The sequence below is a fragment of the Anolis carolinensis genome, chromosome 5 (genome assembly GCF_035594765.1).
Source record: "Anolis carolinensis isolate JA03-04 chromosome 5, rAnoCar3.1.pri, whole genome shotgun sequence".
Classification (NCBI taxonomy): Eukaryota; Metazoa; Chordata; class Lepidosauria; order Squamata; family Dactyloidae; genus Anolis; species Anolis carolinensis.
In genome coordinates this window covers 45689686-45710950 of record NC_085845.1, presented here as the reverse complement: position 1 = coordinate 45710950, position 21265 = coordinate 45689686, and the positions used below count along the sequence as shown (strand labels likewise).

The window sequence follows — 21265 nt, the reverse complement described above, 5'->3', positions numbered from 1 at the left end:
TGTTTGTCTTTGTTCTATGCTAAAAGGCATTGAATGTTTGCCTATATGTGTAATGTGATCCGCCCTGAGTCCCCTTCGGGGTGAGAAGGGCAGAATATAAATGATGTAAATAAATAATAATAAATACACATAGCCCGCTGGGATCAGGCTCAGAGATACCAGAGGTGGAACTCTTGATTGCTTGCTATAATAAATGGGCTGGGCATTTTGAGAGGAAAATCACTCCTGTTTATTTATAAGTTGACATCACAGTTATCATAAACTCTAAAAATGTGTCCACTGCACCTTTTGGTTAAAATTTACAAGGGCCGTTCATTAAAGATTTCCCCTGACCCACTTCTATTCATGACAGGATGCTGAAACTGCACATGTGTAATGATATAAGTCTATATAGCTTGCGTGCCAATTTACAACTCAGAACCGATAATGATCTTAATTTTGCAGGTGCTGGATTGGTGTGAGGTTTGATAATGGACCCAGTGGAATACAGAGCAGTCATCAAATTCCTTTACTTGAAAGGCCTCACACCAAAGGAGACGATCGATGAGATGAAAGAGGTTTATAGTGATGATTCCCTATGCTGTAGTCAAGAACTGGCATTGTCAATTCAAATGTGGTAGGACTTTGGTGCAAACGAACCAAAGCGAACGAACCCAAAGGATGCTCACCAATGCGTCGTCTTCATCTTGGAAAGAAGTCATGAGTGGAGTGCCGCAGGGTTCCGTCCTGGGCCCAGTTCTGTTTAACATCTTTATTAACGACTTAGACGAAGGGTTAGAAGGCACGATCATCAAGTTTGCAGATGACACCAAACTGGGAGGGATAGCTAACGTTCCAGAAGACAGGGCTAGAATTCAAAACGATCTTGACAGATTAGAAAGATGGGCTGAAACTAACAAAATGAAGTTCAACAGGGACAAATGCAAGATACTCCACTTCGGCAGAAAAAATAGAATGCAAAGATACAGAATGGGGGACGATGCCTGGCTCGACAGCAGTATGTGTGAAGAACTTGGAGTCCTTGTGGACAACAAGTTAAACATGAACCTACAATGTGATGCGGCGGCAAAAAAAGCCAATGGGATTTGGCCTGCATAAATAGGGGTATAGCGTCTAGATCCAGGGAAGTCATGCTATGCCTCTATTCTGCCTTGGTCAAACCACACCTGGAATACTGTGTCCAATTCTGGGCACCGCAATTGAAGGGAGATGTTGACAAGCTGGAAAGCGTCCAGAGGAGGGCGACTAAAATGATTAAGGGTCTGGAGAACAAGCCCTATGAGGAGCAGCTTAAAAAGCTGGGCGTGTTTAGTCTGCAGAAGAGAAGGCTGAGAGGAGACGATATAGCCATGTACAAATACATGAGGGGAAGTCATAGGGAGGAGGGAGAAAGCCTGTTTTCTGCTGCCCTGCAGACTAGGACACGGAACAATGGCTTTAAACTATAGGAGATTCCACCTGAACATTAGGAAGAACTTCCTCACTGTGAGAGCTGTTTGGCAGTGGAACTCTCTGCCCCGGACTGTGGTGGAGGCTCCTTCTTTGGAGGCTTTTAAGCAGAGCCTGGATGGCCATCTGTCGGGGGTGCTTTGAATGAGATTTTCCCGCTTCTTGCAGGAGGTTGGACTGGATGGCCCGTGAGGTCTCCTCCAACTCTACGATTCTATGATTCTAAACATCTCCAATTCCAGGGCAACCCCACTCTGCTAGGGTACCATGATCACTGGGGCATACTACGCTTCACTGCTGCGGAAATTGCAGGAGGCCATCAAAACCAAGAGACATGGTATACTCACCAAATGTGTCCACCTTCTGCAAGACAATGCACCAGTTCACAAATCACATGTTGCCCAAATGGAAGCATGCTCCTGTGGCTTTTGAAATTCTACCGCATCCCCCTTATTCCCTTGACCTCGCACCATCATACTTATACTTCTTTCCAGCAATAAAGTTATTTTTGAAGGGCAAGCATTTTTCAGATGATGAGGCTCTGATTTCCAAAGTCACAATGTGGCTTTTGGAGCAACCTGTGGGCTTCTACAAGCGAGGTGTTTACAGTTGCTTAAAAAGATGGAAGAAGTGTGTGTCCCTAAGTGTCAGCTGTGTAGAGAAGGACTAATAACTGTGACAAGTTTCATTGCTCTCAGACCACAGGAAGTGGATCAGGGAAAATCTTTAATGAACAACCATTGTATTTGGATCAGTTTCAGTTGGATGATATGGATGAACTACTTGAATCAGTCTGTCCCACGACATATAAGAGAAACCCTTGCTTATCTTGGCATATAAATTCTAGCAGATGTGGATTGGTTCCAGATTAGTTCATCAATGACATTGAAGCCCAACAATAAACAAATATTAAGGACCCGTGTCCTCTGTGAGCACTACCCTCCAAAGTAGGATCCTTTCTACATGGTATGCCATTTTTATAACAATGACAATTTCTTACCACGCCCCCCACAATATAGCAATGTTGAAACATGTTTTGTTCAGAACTGGCTTGTCCTACATAAATCTTTCTACAATCATTCATCTAAAACTCTCCTGGCAAAATCCATCCATTTTCACCATGAAATCATCAGCTTTTTGATAAGGTCTGCTTCTCTGGGGCTCCAATCCTATGAACATTGTCACAAGATTAAATGAATAGCCCAGTGAGGTGTAAACATGATTATATGCATATATGCCAAAACTCAGATCTGGCAACTATAATTTAAAAATTGGTAAATATAATTAACTTTGTAAACATTAATAATCTCTATTGAATTCAATGGGACACTGCTGTTGTGTGTCTTCAAGGTATTTCTGACTTACGAAAACCCTAAAGTGGGTCTATCAGGGAGTTGTCTTGATAGAATTTCTTCAGAATTTGTTTTACCTTCCTTGGAGGATGAGACAGTAGTGTAATTTGTCCACGGTTGTCCATTAGGTTTCCATTGCAAAGTGGGGATTCGAACTCTGGGTTCCCAGTATCCTAGCTGAGCAGTAAGATAACTATTCAATGCTAGCTCTCTTTCAGTGGGACTTAGGTAAAGGTTTCCCCTGACGTTAAGTCCAGTCATGTCTGACTCTGGGGGTTGGTGCTCATCTCCATTTCTAAGCCGAAGAGCCGGCGTTGTCCGTAGACACCTCCAAGGTCATGTGGCCGGCATGACTGCATCGAGTGCCGTTACCTTCCCGCCAGAGCGGTACCTATTGACTCACATTTGCATGTTTTTGAACTGCTAGGTTGGCAGAAGCTGGAGCTAACAGCGGGAGCTCACTCTGTTCCCGGGATTTGAACCTGGGACCTTTCGGTCTGCAAGTTCAGCAGCTCAGTGCTTTAACACACTTCGCCACCAGGGCTCCTGGGACTTATTCCCAGATAAATAAAGATAAGACCACATCTTAAATGGACCTAAAGAGTTCTATGTCTCAATCCTAGAACTGTGTTAATTAATTACAGAACCTGGCTTTTGGAATGTAGAAAACAGTGCACAAAGATTGATAGAGCAGAAAACTAATTATTTCATAAATAATTCTCTTTTCAGCCAGAGACATTCAAAACATGTTTTATTTCAAGTTAATGAAGCCACATGAGGCTACCTAGATAAAAGAAATGGAAGGGACAGTGCTCTGGAGTGCATCCTCAGAGGTTGAGGTCTTTTGGAAATGAGGCAAGTGGGGTTTATATATCTGTGGAATGTCCAGGGTGGGAGAAAGAACTCTTGCCTGTTTGAGGCAAGTGCGAATGTTGCAATTGGTCACCTTGATTAGCACTGAATAGCACTGCAGCTTCAAAGCCTGGCTGTTTCCTGCCTGCAGGAATCCTTTGTTGGGAGGTCCTAACTGGCCCTGATTGTTTCCTGTCTGGAATTTCCCTGTTTTCTTAATGTTGTTCTTTATTTACTGTCCTGATTTTAGTTTTTTAATACTGGTAGCCAGATTTTGTTCCTTTTCATGGTTTCCTCCTTTCTGTTGAAATTGTCCACATGCTTGTGGATTTCAATGGCTTCTTTGCGTTGTCTGACATGGCAGTTGTTGGAGTGGTCCAGCATACGCTGACAACCTGATACAGTGGGGGAAAGAGTGCAGCTATGGGGCCGTCCAAGTCATTTCTACACATACGCATCATATGTACAAGCACACTCCTGCTGAGAAAAAGCTGTCGAATCCAAATGATTTCTTCTGCATCTGGAAAGTGAGGTTTTTTATTTAAATAAGTCTCAGCACCCTTCTCGCCTCCCCAATATCAAAGGTGGATTTTGCATCACTTCTGGCTTAGAATTTTTAAAAATTAATGTTGCTTCTTTTCAGGCCAAGTGCATTCCATGGAGTAACCTGTTTGCAGAAAAGGGGGCTGCCAGACCTTCTGAACCTTTCAACTCTGAACTAATTTTACTTTCCAGAGTCATAGGATCACAGAGTGCAATTAGTAGGCCACAAAGTGAATGGAATGCTCAGTGGGACCATAGCCTGATTCTTATGCATGTTTCTTGTTGTGTGCCTTCAAGTCATTTCCAATTTATGGCAACCCTACTAGGACAAAATTTTCTAACTACATATATATACAGACTCAATCCTAGTATGCATAGATTGGAACCTAATTCTTGAATATTATGTAACAGTATACTTCTTCAATCCCATAAGTAAGGAACTCTTGTCAGATTTTTTTTTTCATGTGAGGAGCGACTTGAGAAACTGCAAGTTGCTTCTGGTGTGAGAGAATTGGCTGTCTGCAAGGACGTTGCCCAGAGGATGCCCAGATATTTTTTAAATGTTTTTACCATCCTTGTGGGAGGCTTCTCTCATGTCCCTGCATGGAGCTGGAGCTGATAGAGGGAGCTCATCCGTGCCGTCCCCAGGCAACCTAACCTTTAAGTCATCAGTCCTGCCAGTGCAAGGGTTTAACCCACTGCTAATGACAACCATTATGGTATCTGATTTTCTTAGTTTACTCTTAAGTTTACTCCAGGTAACAATTGATTGCAGGTGCCAATTTTTAGAATATTTTTGAATCAAGTAATCTAAGAATCACTTTGATCCTAGCCTATTTTTGACTGAGAATCCACATGTTTCTCATCTTGCTTTCTCCTTTCCTCATGGGCTGCCAATGTAGTAATCATTTCATGGGGGAGAAGAGTCTTCTTTCGGTAAGATGTGAAAAATCAAGAAAGGGAAAGTCAAGATGAAGACGAGGAATAGTACTTATTTTTGACCATGCTAGAAAAAACACTCTCTGCTTTAAATGTTGTGGAGATGATCTTATGTCAGAGGGAATCATGCCTTGCAGTGATTTAAACTGTGGAGTACTTGTGGGCCTCCTAATACTGAGCTTGAATTTCCCCCATCCTAACTAGGATGGTCCATCATTATCAGGAAAGATGGCAGGTGTCGTCCAATCACATCTGGGGGTGAGAAGGGGAGCTCCTGGTGCCCAATTGAGATCAGCACTACTGAGTCCTCACATGTGCAGGGCCAGAGTAATGAGCCCAGGCTCAATGCTATGGAAGGCTTGGAGTTACACTTTTGCAACATCTTTAGCCTTTTCTGCTAAAGAGTGCTGGTGCCTCATCGAAGGAAAAATCACAGGATTCTTTAGCTTTCAGCCATGGTGGTGAAAGTAGTCTCAAAGGGCATCCACCCCAATGAATAATCACTGAATGTGTTGTCAGAGGCTTTCATGGCTAGAATCACTGGGTTGCTGTGAGTTTTCTGGGCTATATGGCCATGTCCCAGAAGTATTATCTCCTGACATTTCGCCCACATCTATGGTAAGCATCATCAAAGGTTGTGAGGTCTGTTGGAAACTAGACAAGGGAGGTTTATATATTTGTGGAAGGTCCAGGATGGGAGAAAGAACTCTTGTCTGTTGGAGGCAAGTGTGACTGTCGCAATCAGGTGTTAGCTGGCCCTGATTTTTTTCTTTTCTGGAACATGTAAGACACTGCAGACTAACTAAACCAGAGAAGTCAGCCATAACAGAGCACTTGTTGAAGCAACTTGGCCAAAACATACTATTAGAGAACACAGAAATACTGGACCACTCTAACAACCACCACGTCAGACTACACAGAGAAGCCACTGAAATCCACAAGCATGTGGACAATTTCAACAGAAAGGAGAAAACCATGAAAATGGACAAGATCTGACTCCAGTATTTTAAAAACTCTAATCAGGACAGCAAATAAAGAACAACAGAAAACTGGGGAATTCCAGACAGGAGGCAATCAGGGCCAGCTAACACCTCCAACAAAGGATTTTGCAGGAAGCAGCCAGGCTTTGAAGCTGCAAGGCTATTGAATGCTATGTATTCAGTGTAGTCTGACCTGGTGGTTGTTAGAATGGTCTAGCATTTCTATGTTCTCAAATAATATGCTGTGTCCAGGTTGATTCATCAAGTGCTCTGCTATGGCTGACTTCTCTGGTTGCTTAGACTGCAGTGCCTTTCATGTTCCAGACAGGAAATAATCAAGACCAGCTAACACCTCCCAACAATGGATTCCTCCAGGCAGGAATCTGCCAGGCTTTGAAGCTGCAAGGCTTTCCCATGCTAACCAAGGCGATTAATTGCAACATTCACACCTGCCTCCAACAGACAAGAGTTCTTTCTCCCACCCTGGACCTTCCACAGATATATAAACTTCCCTTGCCTACTTTCCAATATACCTCACAACCAATGAGGGGTTTTTTTCGTGTCAGGAGTGACTTGAGAAACTGCAAGTCGCTTCTGGTAGTGAGAGAATTGGCCGTCTGCAAGGACGTTACCCAGGGGACACCTGGATGTTTTGATTTTTTTTTTTTACCATCCTTGTGGGAGGCTTCTCTCATGTCCCTGCATGGAGCTGGAGCTGATAGAGGGAGCTCGTCTGCGCTCTCCCCGGGGGGGGAGGGATTCGAACATGGCAAATTGCAGATCAGCAAACCAACCTTCAAGTCACAAGGCCCGATCTTCAAGTCACCTACTACTCCACTGGGGTGCCTGCTATAGATGTAGGCGAAATGTCAGGAGAGAATGCTTCTGGAACATAGCTATATAGCCTGGAAAACTCACAGCAACCGTGGGCTCTTCCACACAGTCGTATAAGTCTGAATATCAAGGCAGAAAATCCCACAATAGCTGCTTTGAAGTGGATTATCTGAGTCTACACTGCCCTATATGAGGGTTCAAAGCAGAAAACGTGGGATTGTTATCCAGCGATGTGGAAGGGGCCCAGATCGTTGCTTTCTTACCTGAAGGCCCAAGAGCGGAGGGGTGACTTCCAAAGGGAATGCTGCAGTAAAGAAAGGGAGTGTTGCGAAGCGGGGCAGGAAGAGCCGCGGGAGGGAAGGAAGGAGCGCGTCCCTCCGGTGTGCAAGGGCAGGAGGAGGAAGGGGCGGAGAGGGATGCAGGAGCAGGCAGCCCCCTTTGCAGTCCCTGGCCTTGCGAGGCGGGGGCCTTGGGCTGGCCCTGGGAGGCTCGGCGGCGCCTGGGTGGGCTGAGGGGAAGGGGAGGGGGCGGGGGCGAGGGGCTTCCTGGGCGGCGCGAGGCTCTGCCAGCCCCTCCCCCTTCCTCCTCCTCCTCCGACCCTCCTCCGCCCTCCCTCCTTCGCCTACCTGCTGCCGAGGCCGCCTCTCTCTCTCTCTCTCTCTCTCTCTCTCGCTCTCTCTCTGGTGGGCTGCCGGGAGAGCACCATGGCTGAGGCGGCGAGGCTGGGGCTGCTGGTCGGGGCGCTGCTCCGCCTCCTGTGCAGCCTGCCGGCGCCTGTGGCGAGCCACCCCATGCCCGAGCCCTCTCTCCTGCTGCTGCCCGGCGAGGCGCTGCTGGTTTCCAATCGCGGCGTGCGGGTGCCCTTCGGCCGCTCCGTCTGGCTCGACCCCGCGCGGGACCTGTCCATCCGGGTGCGGGACGGGGAGCGGTGCTTCCTGCGGGCGCTGGAGAGCGGCCCGGCGCCCCACCGCCCCGGCGCGCTCTCCCCGTCGCGCTTCCCCTGCGCCTTCGGGCCCCGCCAGGTCAGCTACACGCACTTCGGGGCGCGGAGCCCCGGGCGGCACAGGCTCAGCCTCCAGCTGCGCTACGACACGCCGGAGCGGACCCTGGTGGCGCCCTTCAGCCTGGAGGTGGAGGTGCTCGCCCAGCAGCTGCGCCTCCTCAGCCGCAACCTGCCCCTCAGTGTGGAGACGCTCCGCGGACGCAGCCCGCCCTTAGACGCCAAAGTGCTGGCCTTCGCCGACGTCGGAGAGCTCCCCTGCCGCCTCACGGCTTTGCCTCACCCGCAGAGCTATCTCCCTGCCTATGGGCGCCTGGTGGACTCCGAGGGGCGCCCCCTGCCCGCCGGGTACAGCAACGACTGCCAGAAGTTCCTCCTGGACGGCATCCGCTACGAGCACACCGCCCTCACCGCTTCCCCCAACCGCGACTACATCCCCATGCTGGTCCAGGTGGGCCCACAGGATGGCCAAGCCCTTTCCTCCTCCTTTGAGGAGAGCCAAGGTGAGCAGGAGTACTTCCAGGTTGTGGTCCGCATCCGCGAAGGGGCCGAGAACACCCCTCCCAAGCCCAGCTTCGTGGCGCTGCTGATGATGGAGGTGGACCAGTTTGTGCTCACCGCCATCACCCCCGACATGCTGGCCGCCGAGGACCTGGAGAGCCCCTCGGACCTGCTGCTCTTCAATCTCACCTCGCCTTGGCCGGCTACGGAGGAGGAGGGGGAACGTGGCCAGCAGGGGTATTTGATCAGCACCGACGACCCCGGCCGGCCCCTCACCTCCTTCACCCAACAAGAGGTCCGGGAACTGAAAATCGCCTACCAGCCGCCCACTTTAGACTCCGACCAGGAGCGCCTCTTCCAGCTGGAGATGGAAGTCTTGGATCTTGAGGGGGCCTCCTCGGAGCCCTTTGCCTTTGTGGTGGTGGTGAAACCCATGAACACGTTGGCACCAGTGGCAGTCTTTAACCGGGTGGCTGGTCCCCAAATGATGCTTTTCGAAGGACAGTCGAGGCCGCTTTCTGGCAATCTTGAGATCAGCGATGAGGACAACCTGGATGAGGTGAAGGTCTGGGTGACGAGGGGCCTGAAACACGGAGAGCTCCGGGTGTTGGGTGCCTTGCCTGGCCGCCAGTTTTTTACCCCAGCCGAGCTGAAAGCGGGACAGGTCATCTACCAACATGATGGCAGCGAGCACAGCTACAGCGACAACATTGTCTTCCGAATGGGAGATGGGCGACACCAGGTGGAGTTTCTTTATCCAATCACAATAGCCCCTGAGGATGACCAGCCGCCTCTCCTCAATGCCAACACTGGATTGGTCCTAAGTGAGCATCAGGTGGTCCAAATCTCCCCTTTTGTCCTCAGTGCTACAGACATTGACTCTGAGGATGCAACCATTCGATTTGTGCTCAAAGAGATTGAAGGATCTGCAGATCAACGTCTTGGTGTTCTCTTGCTGAGACAAGCAGAAACTCCATCCTCCTATGAAAAAGAGGATGTGGAGGAAGATCTTGTTGCTTCATCCATCTGGCGCTTTCTGGCAAGTGAAGAAGTGTATGAGAAAGAGGTGACTGAGTGGTTGCAACAAGATATCCTGGATGGAAAGTTGTTCTATAGGCACACAGGGCCTCATAGCACTAAACTAGTGGTGGATGAATTCACATTCTATCTCCAGGATGACAATGATCCTCCAAATCAGTCTGGAGAGCAGGTGTTCCTCATCAAGATCCAGCCTGTTGACAATCTGCCTCCAGAACTGTACCCAGGTACCACCTTGCAGATGACAGTCCTTGAGTATCAGGTCACCCACTTTAGGAAACATTATTTGCGTTATACTGATCTGGATACGGAGGACAGGGAGCTGAGATACACTGTACTCACACCACCAACAGACACAGATGAAAATCACCCTGTGGTGGCTGGACAGATTGTGCTTACTGACAATCCTTTGGTAGCCATTACACAATTCACTCAAGCACAAATAAATCATCACAAGGTGGCCTATAAGCCACCAGACCAAGAGCTTGGTATCACCCCCAGAGTGGTGCAGTTCACATACAGTGTAGAAGACACAGGAGGTAATTCTGCCTTGGGCATCTTCACCTTGTTCCTGCAACCAGTGGATAATCAGCCCCCACAGATTACCAATGCTGGTTTTACTGTATTTGAAGGAGGTAGCTTCCTTCTCACCAACAGTCAGCTAGATGCCACTGATAAGGATACAGACAGTGATCGGATTGTATTCACTCTAATGGAGGCTCCACAGCATGGCCACCTGCGCTACTTGGAGGAGGGAGTGATGGTGCAAGGCGAATCTTTCTTATTAGATGACATTGTAAATGGTCGCCTATCCTACCAGCATAGTGGTGATGAATTCACAAGTGATTCCTTCCAGTTGGAAGTCAGCGATGGGGTGCATCAAGTTCCAATCACTGTTAAAATTGCTGTTCAGCCAGTGGATGATGAACGGCCCAGCATCACCATCCCTGGTCGTAATGGACTTTTGGGGGCCTTTATTGATGTGCTCGAAAATAGTGCCACTGAGATAACAAATTCTCTTATTCAGGGGACAGATGAGGATACCGATGAACTAGCACTGACTTTCATTGTAAAAGATCCACCCAAGTTGGGTGATATCTTAGTGGATGGGGTACCTTCTAGGAAGTTCACCCAGCAAGACCTTATTAGTGGAACAGTAGTTTATGCTCATAGTGGTGGTGAGATTGGTTTGAAAAAAAAGTCTGATTTCTTTAATCTTACTATCTCAGATCTCTCCAGTGATTGGGTGGTGGGAGGCAGCAGCGTGGAAGGAGTGCGTGTAACTGTGACTATTTTGCCAGTAGACAACATTGCTCCTGAGGTTATGGTGGGGGAAGAACCATTTACTGCTTACGAGGGAGGGAAAAGTGTGCTAAACCTAAATTTGCTGGATGTAGAGGATGTAGATACCCCCAGGGATGACATCTTATGTACCATTGTAGTTCAGTCTACTTCTGGGTACCTAGAGAATATCTCTCCAGCCCCTGGATCTGAAAAATCCAGGGCTGGGACTGCCATCAGTGCCTTTTCTATCAAGGATGTTCGGCTTGGTCACATCAACTATGTGCAGAGCATCCATAAGGGAGTAGAACCTGTAGAAGATAGATTCACTTTCCAGTGTTCTGATGGCATCAACATCTCACCACATCACTTTTTTCCCATTGTCATCATCCCAACCAATGATGAGAAACCAGACCTATATGTTCGTGAGTTTGTGGTACTAGAGGGAATGAGTTTAGTGATTGACACTCCCATTCTCAATGGTGCTGATGCTGATATTCCCCCAGATGAGTTGCATTTCTTCATAACTGTTCCTCCTAAACATGGGCAGATTGTTAACCAACTACCCACTGGCACAGTGTTGGTACGCAATTTCACTCTGGAAGAAATCCGTGAAGCCTCCAGCATTGTGTATGAGCATGATGACTCAGAAACAAAAGAGGATACTTTCAGAATCCAGTTGACTGATGGCCTACACACAGTGGAGCAAGAAGTTTTAATTATGGTCATTTTGGTAGATGATGAGACACCTAGATTGTCTATCAATGATGGTTTAGATGTGGAAGTAGGTGAGTCTAAAATTATCACTAACCGGGAACTCAAGGCTACTGATATAGATTCAGAAGACAAAACACTTATGTATATTATTCGTTTTGTACCGAGGCAAGGTCTACTGCAGCGCATAAACAAAGAAGGAGAAGTGTTAGGCAATATCACACTAGGCATGAATTTCACACAGAATGACATAGACCAAGGTTTTATCCACTATATTCACACAGGCCGGCAGGGAGTCCGTGACTTGGTTAAGTTTGATGTCACTGATGGCATTAATCCTTTGATAGATAGGTATTTCTACATTACTATTAGTGGTATTGATATGGTCTTTCCTGAGGTGATCAATAAAGGGGTGACTCTGAAAGAAGGTGGGAAAGTGACACTCACTACTGACCTGCTGAGTACAAGTGACATTAACAGCCCGGATGAGCTTCTCCAGTTCAGTATCACTCGCGCCCCAATTAGAGGTCATTTGGAGAACTCTGACCGCCCTGGAGTTCCTGTCACTACCTTTACTCAGCTTCAGCTCGCTGGAAACAAGATTTATTACATCCACACTGCAGACGATGAGGTGAAGATGGATAGTTTTGAGTTTGAAGTGACAGATGGCTACAATCCAGTCTTCCGTACTTTCAGGGTATCCATTACTGATGTGGACAATAAGAAGCCAATTCTGACCATCCATGACTTGACAATTCAGGAAGGGGACACCAAACTGATCACTCCATTTGAGCTGAATGTTGAGGATCGGGACACACCTGACCACCTCCTCCGTTTCATAATAACCCAAGTCCCAGTGCATGGCCAGATTATTTACAATAACAGTTACTCTGTGACCAGTTTTACTAAACAAGATCTGAATGAGAACATGATCAACTACAGACACGATGGTACAGAAACTAATCAAGACAGTTTTTCTTTCACTATTACTGATGGAACTCATTCAGACTTCTATGTTTTTCCTGATACTATCCTTGAAACACATCAACCACAGACAATGAAGATCCAGATCCATTCCCTGGACAATGGTGTGCCGCAGATAGTAGTGAATAAGGGCACTGTGACCCTGAGAAATATTCCAACTGGACACCTAGGCTTCTTAATTACCAGCAAATATTTGAAGGCAGAGGACAGAGATAGTCCATACAAAGTGTTGAAGTTCAAGATCACAGATGGGCCAAGGCACGGGCTTATCATCAATACAGCTCTGGGAAACGGAAGTATTAAAGCATTCACCCAAGGTCAGTGCCAATAGGTTTCTATCTTATTTACTGATGCCATTAGAATTTTGATTTTATGTAAACAGAAGTTTGTTTGATGAACTTGGCATTCTTTTTAGACTTCTTCCCAACAACCACATACTCTCTGGTAATTGCACAGAAGTCAGTCCATTGTAGGATACCTGGTCTTTGATCCGGAGTTCCATTTTACAAGTTTTACTTGTAAAATGCCAAAAGGGTTCAAGATACTGCACAATCAGTGCTGGAGACTGTACTTTCTCTCCCTAGGCTATGATTCTTGGTTATAGAAGGTATTTACACTGCAGAATTATAGCTGTTTGGCATCACTTTAGTTGTCATGGCTACATCCTATGGAATCCTGGGATTTGTAGTCTGTTGGCACCAGATCTTTCTTGGCAGAGAAGAGTCAATATCTCACAGAACTAAAAATCTCAGAATTTCATAGCATTGAGCCATGACAGTTAATGTGACAAACTGCAATAATTCTGCAGCGTGGATACAGCCACAGTCTGAAGACACACAATAACAAGCTAATGCTTTATACCACAGGTGGGGAACACTTTGCCTTCCAGATACGTTGTATTGCCACTCCCATAATACCCAAACATTAGCCATTCTGAATAAGGCTTTTGGGAGCTGAAGTCCAAAACATCTGGAGGGCCAAATGTTTTATGCTAACATAGGTTTACTGATTTCTGTTCTCCTAGCTTTGCTATTGAAGACATGTTTCCACATTCTAGTTAACTTTGAAGTCTGTTTAGCATTGACCATGGTTAAGGCTGATGCAAATGTAAGGCTTGCTCATGTTAAAGTGTGTTTTGGAACAGAGTGAGTTAGATAAATTCACCCCATGCTAGTGCTTTTAACCATGTTTTAATTGTAAATATGTTGTTTCTTGGCACCAACCCTGAACAATCTAGGAATAGGAATCACATGACACTATAGATATTGTAACAGAGGCATGGGCAAACTTTGGGCCTCCAGGTGTTTTGGACTTCAACTCCCACAATTCCTAACAGCAGCTGTTTGGAATTGTGGGAGCTGAAGTCCAAAACACCTGGAGGCCCAAAGTTTGCCCATGCCTGTTGTAACATCTGGAGGGGCTGCACGAGTTACAATTCTACTTTAACCATGTCTTAAACAATACAACATAAATTTAAAACATTTTAAAACAAATGCAAAACTTAACAGGTAAAGGTTCAGCACATCTTATTAAAAATGTTTTTGCCACATCCAGTTAAATTTCTTTGCCTTCTGGCAGAAAATGAAGCAGCGCGGAGACAGACTGAGTGTACATCTACACCAGGGGTCCTCAAACTTTTTAAGCCGAGGGCTGGTCCACAATCCTTCAGACTGTTGAGGGGCCGGATTATCATTTGAAAAAAATACAAACAAATTCCGATGCACACTGCACATGTCTTATTTGTAGTGCAAAAACAACAACAACAAGAACAATGAAAGAACAATACAATATTTAAAAATAAAAACAATTTTAACCAACATACATTTATCAGGATTTCCATGGGAAGTGTGCTCCTGCTTCTGGCCAATGAGATAGTCAGGTTAATTAGGGTTGTTGTTGTTGTTGTGTGCCTTCAAGTCATTTCAGACTTTGGGTGAGCCTAAGTCTAAAATGTATTTATTATTTATTTACTGCATTTATTTACTACATTTGTATCACACCCTTCTCACCCCAAAGGGGACTCAGAGTGGCTTACAAATTATATGTACATACAATATATTATATTATTCGCATAGCACAATATTAGCATTATATATTACTATATTGAACTATACCACTATACTGTAATATTATTAGTAATATTATATGTAATATAGAATATATAATTAATATTATTATATGGTAGTATTATTAGTGTTATATTGTATTATATTATAAAACTGAGGGCGGGGGCCAGGTAAATGACCTCGGAGGGCCGCATCCGGCCCCCGGGCCTTAGTTTGGGGACCCCTGATCTACACTGTAGAATTAATGCAGTTTGACACTACATTAACTGCCATGGCTTATTGATATGAAATCATGGGAACTGTAGTTTTACAAAGTTTTTAAGCCTTCTCTGCCAAAGAGTGTGGATGGCTCTCCAGACTACAACTCCCATGATTCCTTAACATTGAGCCATTGCAGTTAAATGGTGTATAACTGCATTGATTCTACAGATAATGCTAAAGCCACTTTGAGTATCTTACCGGCTGTTAGAAATTGTGGGAGCTGAAGTCCAAAACACCTGGAGGGCCAAAGTTTGCCCATGCCTGGGTTACAGAAACCATACAGTTCTTCTGCTACAACATCTTCAATGGCTTCCAGTTTGATTTTGGGTATAATTCAGAGTGCTGGTTATGACTATAAATCCCAGTATGGCTCAAGTCTAGGCTATTTGATATACCATATCTCTCTGTATGCGCCCACTCTAGTTTTTCCTTTAAATTCATTATTGTTTGTTATTTTATGTTGGGACTTTTTCTGAGAATGTTTTGTGTTGTAAAATGGGATGGTAAATATTCGAAGGAAAGCATAAAACAAATGTGTGAAGAAGATTTTTAAGTTGTGAGCACAGGCCTATGCAAATCAATTGAGGAGCAAATGCCACTCCATTCCATAAAATGTCAGTATCCCTAGGACTAAAACCTTACAGTTCAAACTGCTCTGAGAAAGCTTTTGATGACACTGCTATAGTGATCCAGTGAATCATGCAGCGTTTTTCTCTCCCCTTCAGCTGAAATTGATGACATGAAGATCTGCTACGTCTTGAAGCAAGGTGAAAATGCAACTAGTGATATCTTCCACTTCTCAGTTGAAGACAGTGGTAAGACAATTTATTCTCCTTACAGCAATGTATTTTCAAATCAAAACAGCAGTACTGGAATTAGTTACCCCAATAAATTCTTGATTTGGAGTTTGTTATAGTAGAGACACAGCTTTGCAAAACCATGGATTGTGTATATTGTATCTCCCCCAAATCAATTCTGCAAATATATATACTGCATGGGGTTATAAGTGTGTGTAACTTTGGTCCCTTTCACACTGCTCTTTATCTCAGGATCAGATTCCAGATTATCTGCTTTAAACTGGATTATATGAGTCTCCATTGCCAGATAACCTGGGATAAATAGATAATCTGGGATGAGGTACTGGGATACAGGGCAGTGTGGAAGGGGCCTTTGTCTTGCTGCAGAGCTGCTCTCTAGGGATGTGGACTGAAATTACAAGATATTGTGGGGAGTTTTGACCAGACTCTTTCTGCCAGAGTTTGATATTATGTGTGTGACTTTGTATACCATAGGTTGTTATAGTGCTGTCCAACTGTATTAATTTTGCAATATAGATATATCAAGGAGTGGAAATTCAGAGATACAGTACTTTCAGCAATAACAATCTTAAAACCATGTGAAGATCTCACTCCTTTTGTCCCAACTTCACATGGTTTTAAGATTGTTATTGCTGAAAGTAATGTGTCTCTTGCAACCTGAATTTCCCCTCCTTGGTATATCTACATTGCAAAATTAATACAGTTGGACAGCACTATAATTGCTTTGACTAAATGTTATGGAGTCATGGGAATCAAAGCTTTATAACAGTGGTCTCAACTTGTGGGTCCCCAGGTGTTTTGGCCTACAACTCCCAGAAATCCCAGCCAGTTTACCAGCTATTAGGATTTCTGGGAGTTGAAGGCCAAAACATCTGGGGACCCACAGGTTGAGAACTACTGCTTTACAAGTTCTTCAGCCTTTTTTGCTTCACCAAACTACAAATCTCAGAATTCCACAACAATGAGTCATGGCAGTTATAGTGGTGCATTCATTTTACAAGGGAGATGCAGCCCTTGATCTTCTACACAGATGATTGATGAGCGGGGCCATGTCACATTTGAGGAGGATATTGCCAGGACTGATGTTGTCAGAGATTCCCTCCTAGCAGCACTGTGGAGATACTAGATTTAACTGTTGAACATTCTACCAATTCCTTTTAAATTGAATTAATTGAACTGTGTCAGAACTATTCAATTTATATGCCTTTCTATTCTGTAATGTAGCTTTTTATTTTGTGTAATTTGAATAAATGGATTCATTATCAGACATTAAATTAGGGTTTTTTTTTCCCTAGTATGGAGAAAAGTGACAGGAAATCTCTGTATCTGATAAGTTTCTGTATGTCACGCTATTTTTAAAGGTATACAAGCAAGGATAGAATTTACTTGAAAAGTGACAATTTAATATTTCTCAGGCTATATATTCTTAAATGTTTGTCTATTCAGCACTGAAATAGGTACCTTCATACGCATTATATATGTGATGTTCATAATGTATATTGTGCTATTGAAAAGGAATAGCAAAGCGACGGACCATATGGTAATTTTTTTGGTTTTTGGAAGTTTTTATTTTCCTGCCAAATCTTCAACTTGGTTTACTCTCATGGAATTTATCTTAAAAAGTGATAACAGTAGTACACAAATCTTTAGTGTGTATTTGTTGCTGAACTTAGTAGACTGTGAATCCGTGTAGGAACCCAGATATCTTCCTTACAACATATGTGCATCCACACTGTTAGGTTATTGCCATTTGGCAGCACTTGACCTGCCATGACTCAGTGCTATGGAAACATGGGAGTTGTAGCTTTACAAGACCTTTATCCTTCTCTGCCAAAGAGAACTACAATTCGTAGGATTCCATAGCATTGAGCCATAGCAGTGATGTCAAGCTATATTAATTCTACAGTGTAGATGCATTCCAGGCCAAACTATCGAATTCTGTTGTAGCCTTCCAAAACCTTATGCCCTATAAATTGTTGTCACATTTTGCTGTTCATAACAGCAGTTGTAGTTCAACATGTCTGGAGACCATCAGGTTGAGAAAATCTAACTCTCTGTAGAAAGCAGCAGCTTTCTATTGCTGCGTTTATTCCTAGGGATGATGGGAGTGATTGAACGTTGATGATGGGAGGCACTTTGCATGTAAAATGCATGATCTCTATGCATTTCAGCACTTCAGATAACACTGACTGACACCCCATAGAATAGTAGAGTTGGAAGAGACCACATGGGCCATCTAGTCCGGTTCTAAATATTTTGCATGTGTATCTGACTCAGCCATTCCCAACCAGTTGCTGGATGATAACTCTCATCATCCAACGGCAGTGGGTTAGGGCTAACTGAAAAGTAGACACAATGGCTAGAAAAACTGGCATACTGCTTAGGAAACTTTTATCTACTAGTCCATTATTATTATTATTATTATAGTGTCACAATAATTTATAGTGCAGTGTACTATCCAATCAATGCTTTGCACTGGTTGTACAGATTTAACCAAAATATGGTTCTTGCCTTAAATATGCATGATTGTCTGAAGGTGTGTCTGAGTCCTATACAATTGAACAGCTATTTAAATTAGCTCTAGTGCAGTGGTTCTCAACCTATGGATCCCCAGGTGTTTTGGCCTACAACTTCCAGAAATCCCAGCCAGTTTACCAGCTGTTAGAATTTCTGGGGCTTGAAGACCAAAACATCTGGGTACGCACAGATTGAGAACCACTGCACTTGTGCATAGTTGAACAAACTATAGGTAAAGGTTTCTCCCTGACATTAAATCTAGTCATGTCTGACTCTGGGGGTTGGTGCTCCTCTCCATTTCTAAGCCGAAGAGCTGGCGTTGTCCGTAGACACCTCCAAGGTCATGTGGCCGGCATGACTGCATCGAGCACTGTTACCTTCCCGCTGGAGCGATACCTATCAATCTATTCACATTTGCATGTTTTTGAATTGCTAGGTTGGCAGAAGCTGGGGCTAACAGAAGGAGCTCACCCTGCTCCCTGGATTTAAACCGCTGACCTTTTGGTCAGCACATTTAACAGCTCAGTGGTTTAATCTGCTGTGCCACCGGGGGCTCCTATCAGAACATACTATATATCCTGTTAATTTTCAGAGATAGCAGAATTATGTTGTAAAAACTAAAATTTGCAGGTACAATTCACCCGTTTGTGATACATAGAAAATATTGTTAATCTGAAATACATTTTTAGTTACTCATATGTCAGACTAGCCAAGTGCATCAGCAATGCTGTACATTCTTTTTTTGTAGAATTGATTGATTTCATAAGGCACAGTATTGGATCCCAAGTACCAGATTTGAGTGGTTAACCAGTGTGCATATGGATTTATCAAAAGTCCCTGAATGGGTCTAAGACCTGTGAATGAGGTGATGCTACAATTGTAGTACATGGTAATCTGTATAGCTTTCATTTTAGTTCTTGAGTGAATGGATATAACATCAGTAGACATACATAAATTAACTATCCTTTCTGTATGTTCTTTTGGTTAAAGTTGCAGAACAGCTATAAGAGAGCATCCTATTCTGCATCAGTGCATAGTTCCATTATCTGGTTAATGTTGGAATGAAATAGAGATCAAAATAGAGGAATAGAGATCAGTATATGTAGACGTTTATTAATTGTTAATAAAGTAGTCATTAGGAATAGAGACTGGGTTGCTGTGAGTTTTCTGGGCTGTATGGCCATGTTCCAGAAGCATTCTCTCTTGACATTTCACCCACATCTATGGCAGAAATCCTCAGAGGTTGTGAGGTGCTGGAAACTAGGCAAGTGTGGTTTATATATCTGTGTAATAGAGATGTTTTTACACTAAGGAAGTTTAGCTATAGCACTTCCTGCTGTGAAGTAGTTGTGACAGTGAATTCAGCAATATCTCAAAATCAGGTATCAATATAATATTATTGCATTAGTAATTATATCCATTGTCATTTTAAATCAATCTATTTGCTTTGTCCTCTTTTTCAAATTTCTCTTGTTTTTCTTGTGGATTACATTTGTAAAAGAAGCTTGAAATTGATGGTATGGCATATAAATCTAATCAATCAATAAAACATTTTCAACCAGTCAGTAATTAAGTAGACAAGGAAGGAAGGAAGGGAGGAAGGGAGGGAGGGAGGACGATTCTCTAATTCATATTGTCGTACTGAAATTGGCTTTCACTGGATTTGATGCAGTAAGAATTCTTCTGTTTGAGTAATCAAATAATTCTCCAAGCCATGCTGTGCAGTTGGCACTTCTGAATCCCTGGCAGTCTTACAGCTATAAAGGTCTTCCTTTTTAGAATGAATCCAATAAAGTAAGCAATAGACAAAGCTGTCACAATGCAAATGGACTGCACTTCCTCTGATATCATTGAAAGAAAAACATTGACCCTAAGCCAGCTGAACCAAAATGGTCTGAAATATTGAACCATTTCTGTAATTGATGAGGTTAGATGCCAAATAGTTTTATTTACTTAAGGAAGGTGAGGAGTGCAGTTCTGAATTCCTTTAGCAAAAGGCTTTATTGTACAAGAGAAGGATCTATATATATTCTTATATATATTCATTTTATTGTTATAAAAAGATATAAAAGAATCCTGTAAAAACTGAGAGAGCATAAACTTTGGATGCTTCTAGTCGTTTTCATCAAATGTCTATTGTATTTGTTTTTCTTTTTTTATTAATTTAAAAGAAATCGATATGGCATGTCAATCATCAACTACAACTACTCTTACCACAAATATGTATTAACATTGATTTTCTGGGGAGATGCTTCCTTAATTCTAATTACCGTATATACTCGTGTATAAGCCGACCCAAATATAAGCCGAGGCACCTAATTTTACCACAAAAACTGGGAAAACTTATTGACTCGAGTATAAGACGAGGGTGGGAAATGCAGCAGCTACGGGTCAATTTCAAAAATAAAATAGATATTAATAAAATTGCATGATTTGAGGCATCAGTAGGTTAAATGTTTTTGAATATTTATATAAAACTGTAATTTAAGATAATAATAAAACTTTAATAAGATAAGACTGTCCAACTCTGAATACCTATATACTCTAGTATAAGCTGACCTGAATAGAAGTCGGCCAGGACCTTCACTCGTGGATAAGCTGAGGGGAGCTTTTTCAGCCCTAAAAAAGGGCTGAAAAACTAGGCTTATACTCGGCTTATATAGGCTTATATATCTTAGCTCAGTGTTTCTCAACCGGTGAGTCCCCAGGTGTTTTGACCTACAACTCCCAGAAATCCCAGCCGGTTTACCAGCTGTTAGGATTTCTGGTAGTTGAAGGCCAAAACATCTGTGGATCCACAGGTTGAGAAACACTGTCTTAGGTAAACGATGATAATAGCATTTGCTGAGGTCTCATTTACATAGAAAACATTTACATTAAGAGTTGCATAATACCATGTAATACAGGTACAAGTCTGTATTACTGTAACAAACATAACCAGTAGTGTGAAATAAAAGAGAAATATGAATAATAATCATCATCATCATCATTATCATCCTTTATTTATAGGCTGTCCTATCTTATCAGGGAGACTCAAAGTGGCTTCCAGACAAAAAGGCAAGCATTCAATGCCTTAGTGATAAACAACACATACATCAAAACAGTGCAAGGTAAACGTTATAGGCTCATAAATTAC

At 43.5% G+C, this 21265-nt stretch overlaps 1 protein-coding gene across 1 annotated transcript in view; it reads left to right on the top strand.

Annotated features, from left to right (window-relative positions):
* The first annotated feature begins 7653 nt into the window (after positions 1-7653).
* Positions 7654-21265, top strand: part of frem3 (FRAS1 related extracellular matrix 3) — a 98531-nt gene continuing 84919 nt past the window's right edge. Inside the window, exons 1-2 of the mRNA XM_003221684.4 lie at positions 7654-12784; positions 15520-15609. Of these exons, the coding sequence (XP_003221732.2) occupies positions 7654-12784; positions 15520-15609 (5221 nt within the window). The remainder of the gene's footprint in view (positions 12785-15519; positions 15610-21265) is intronic.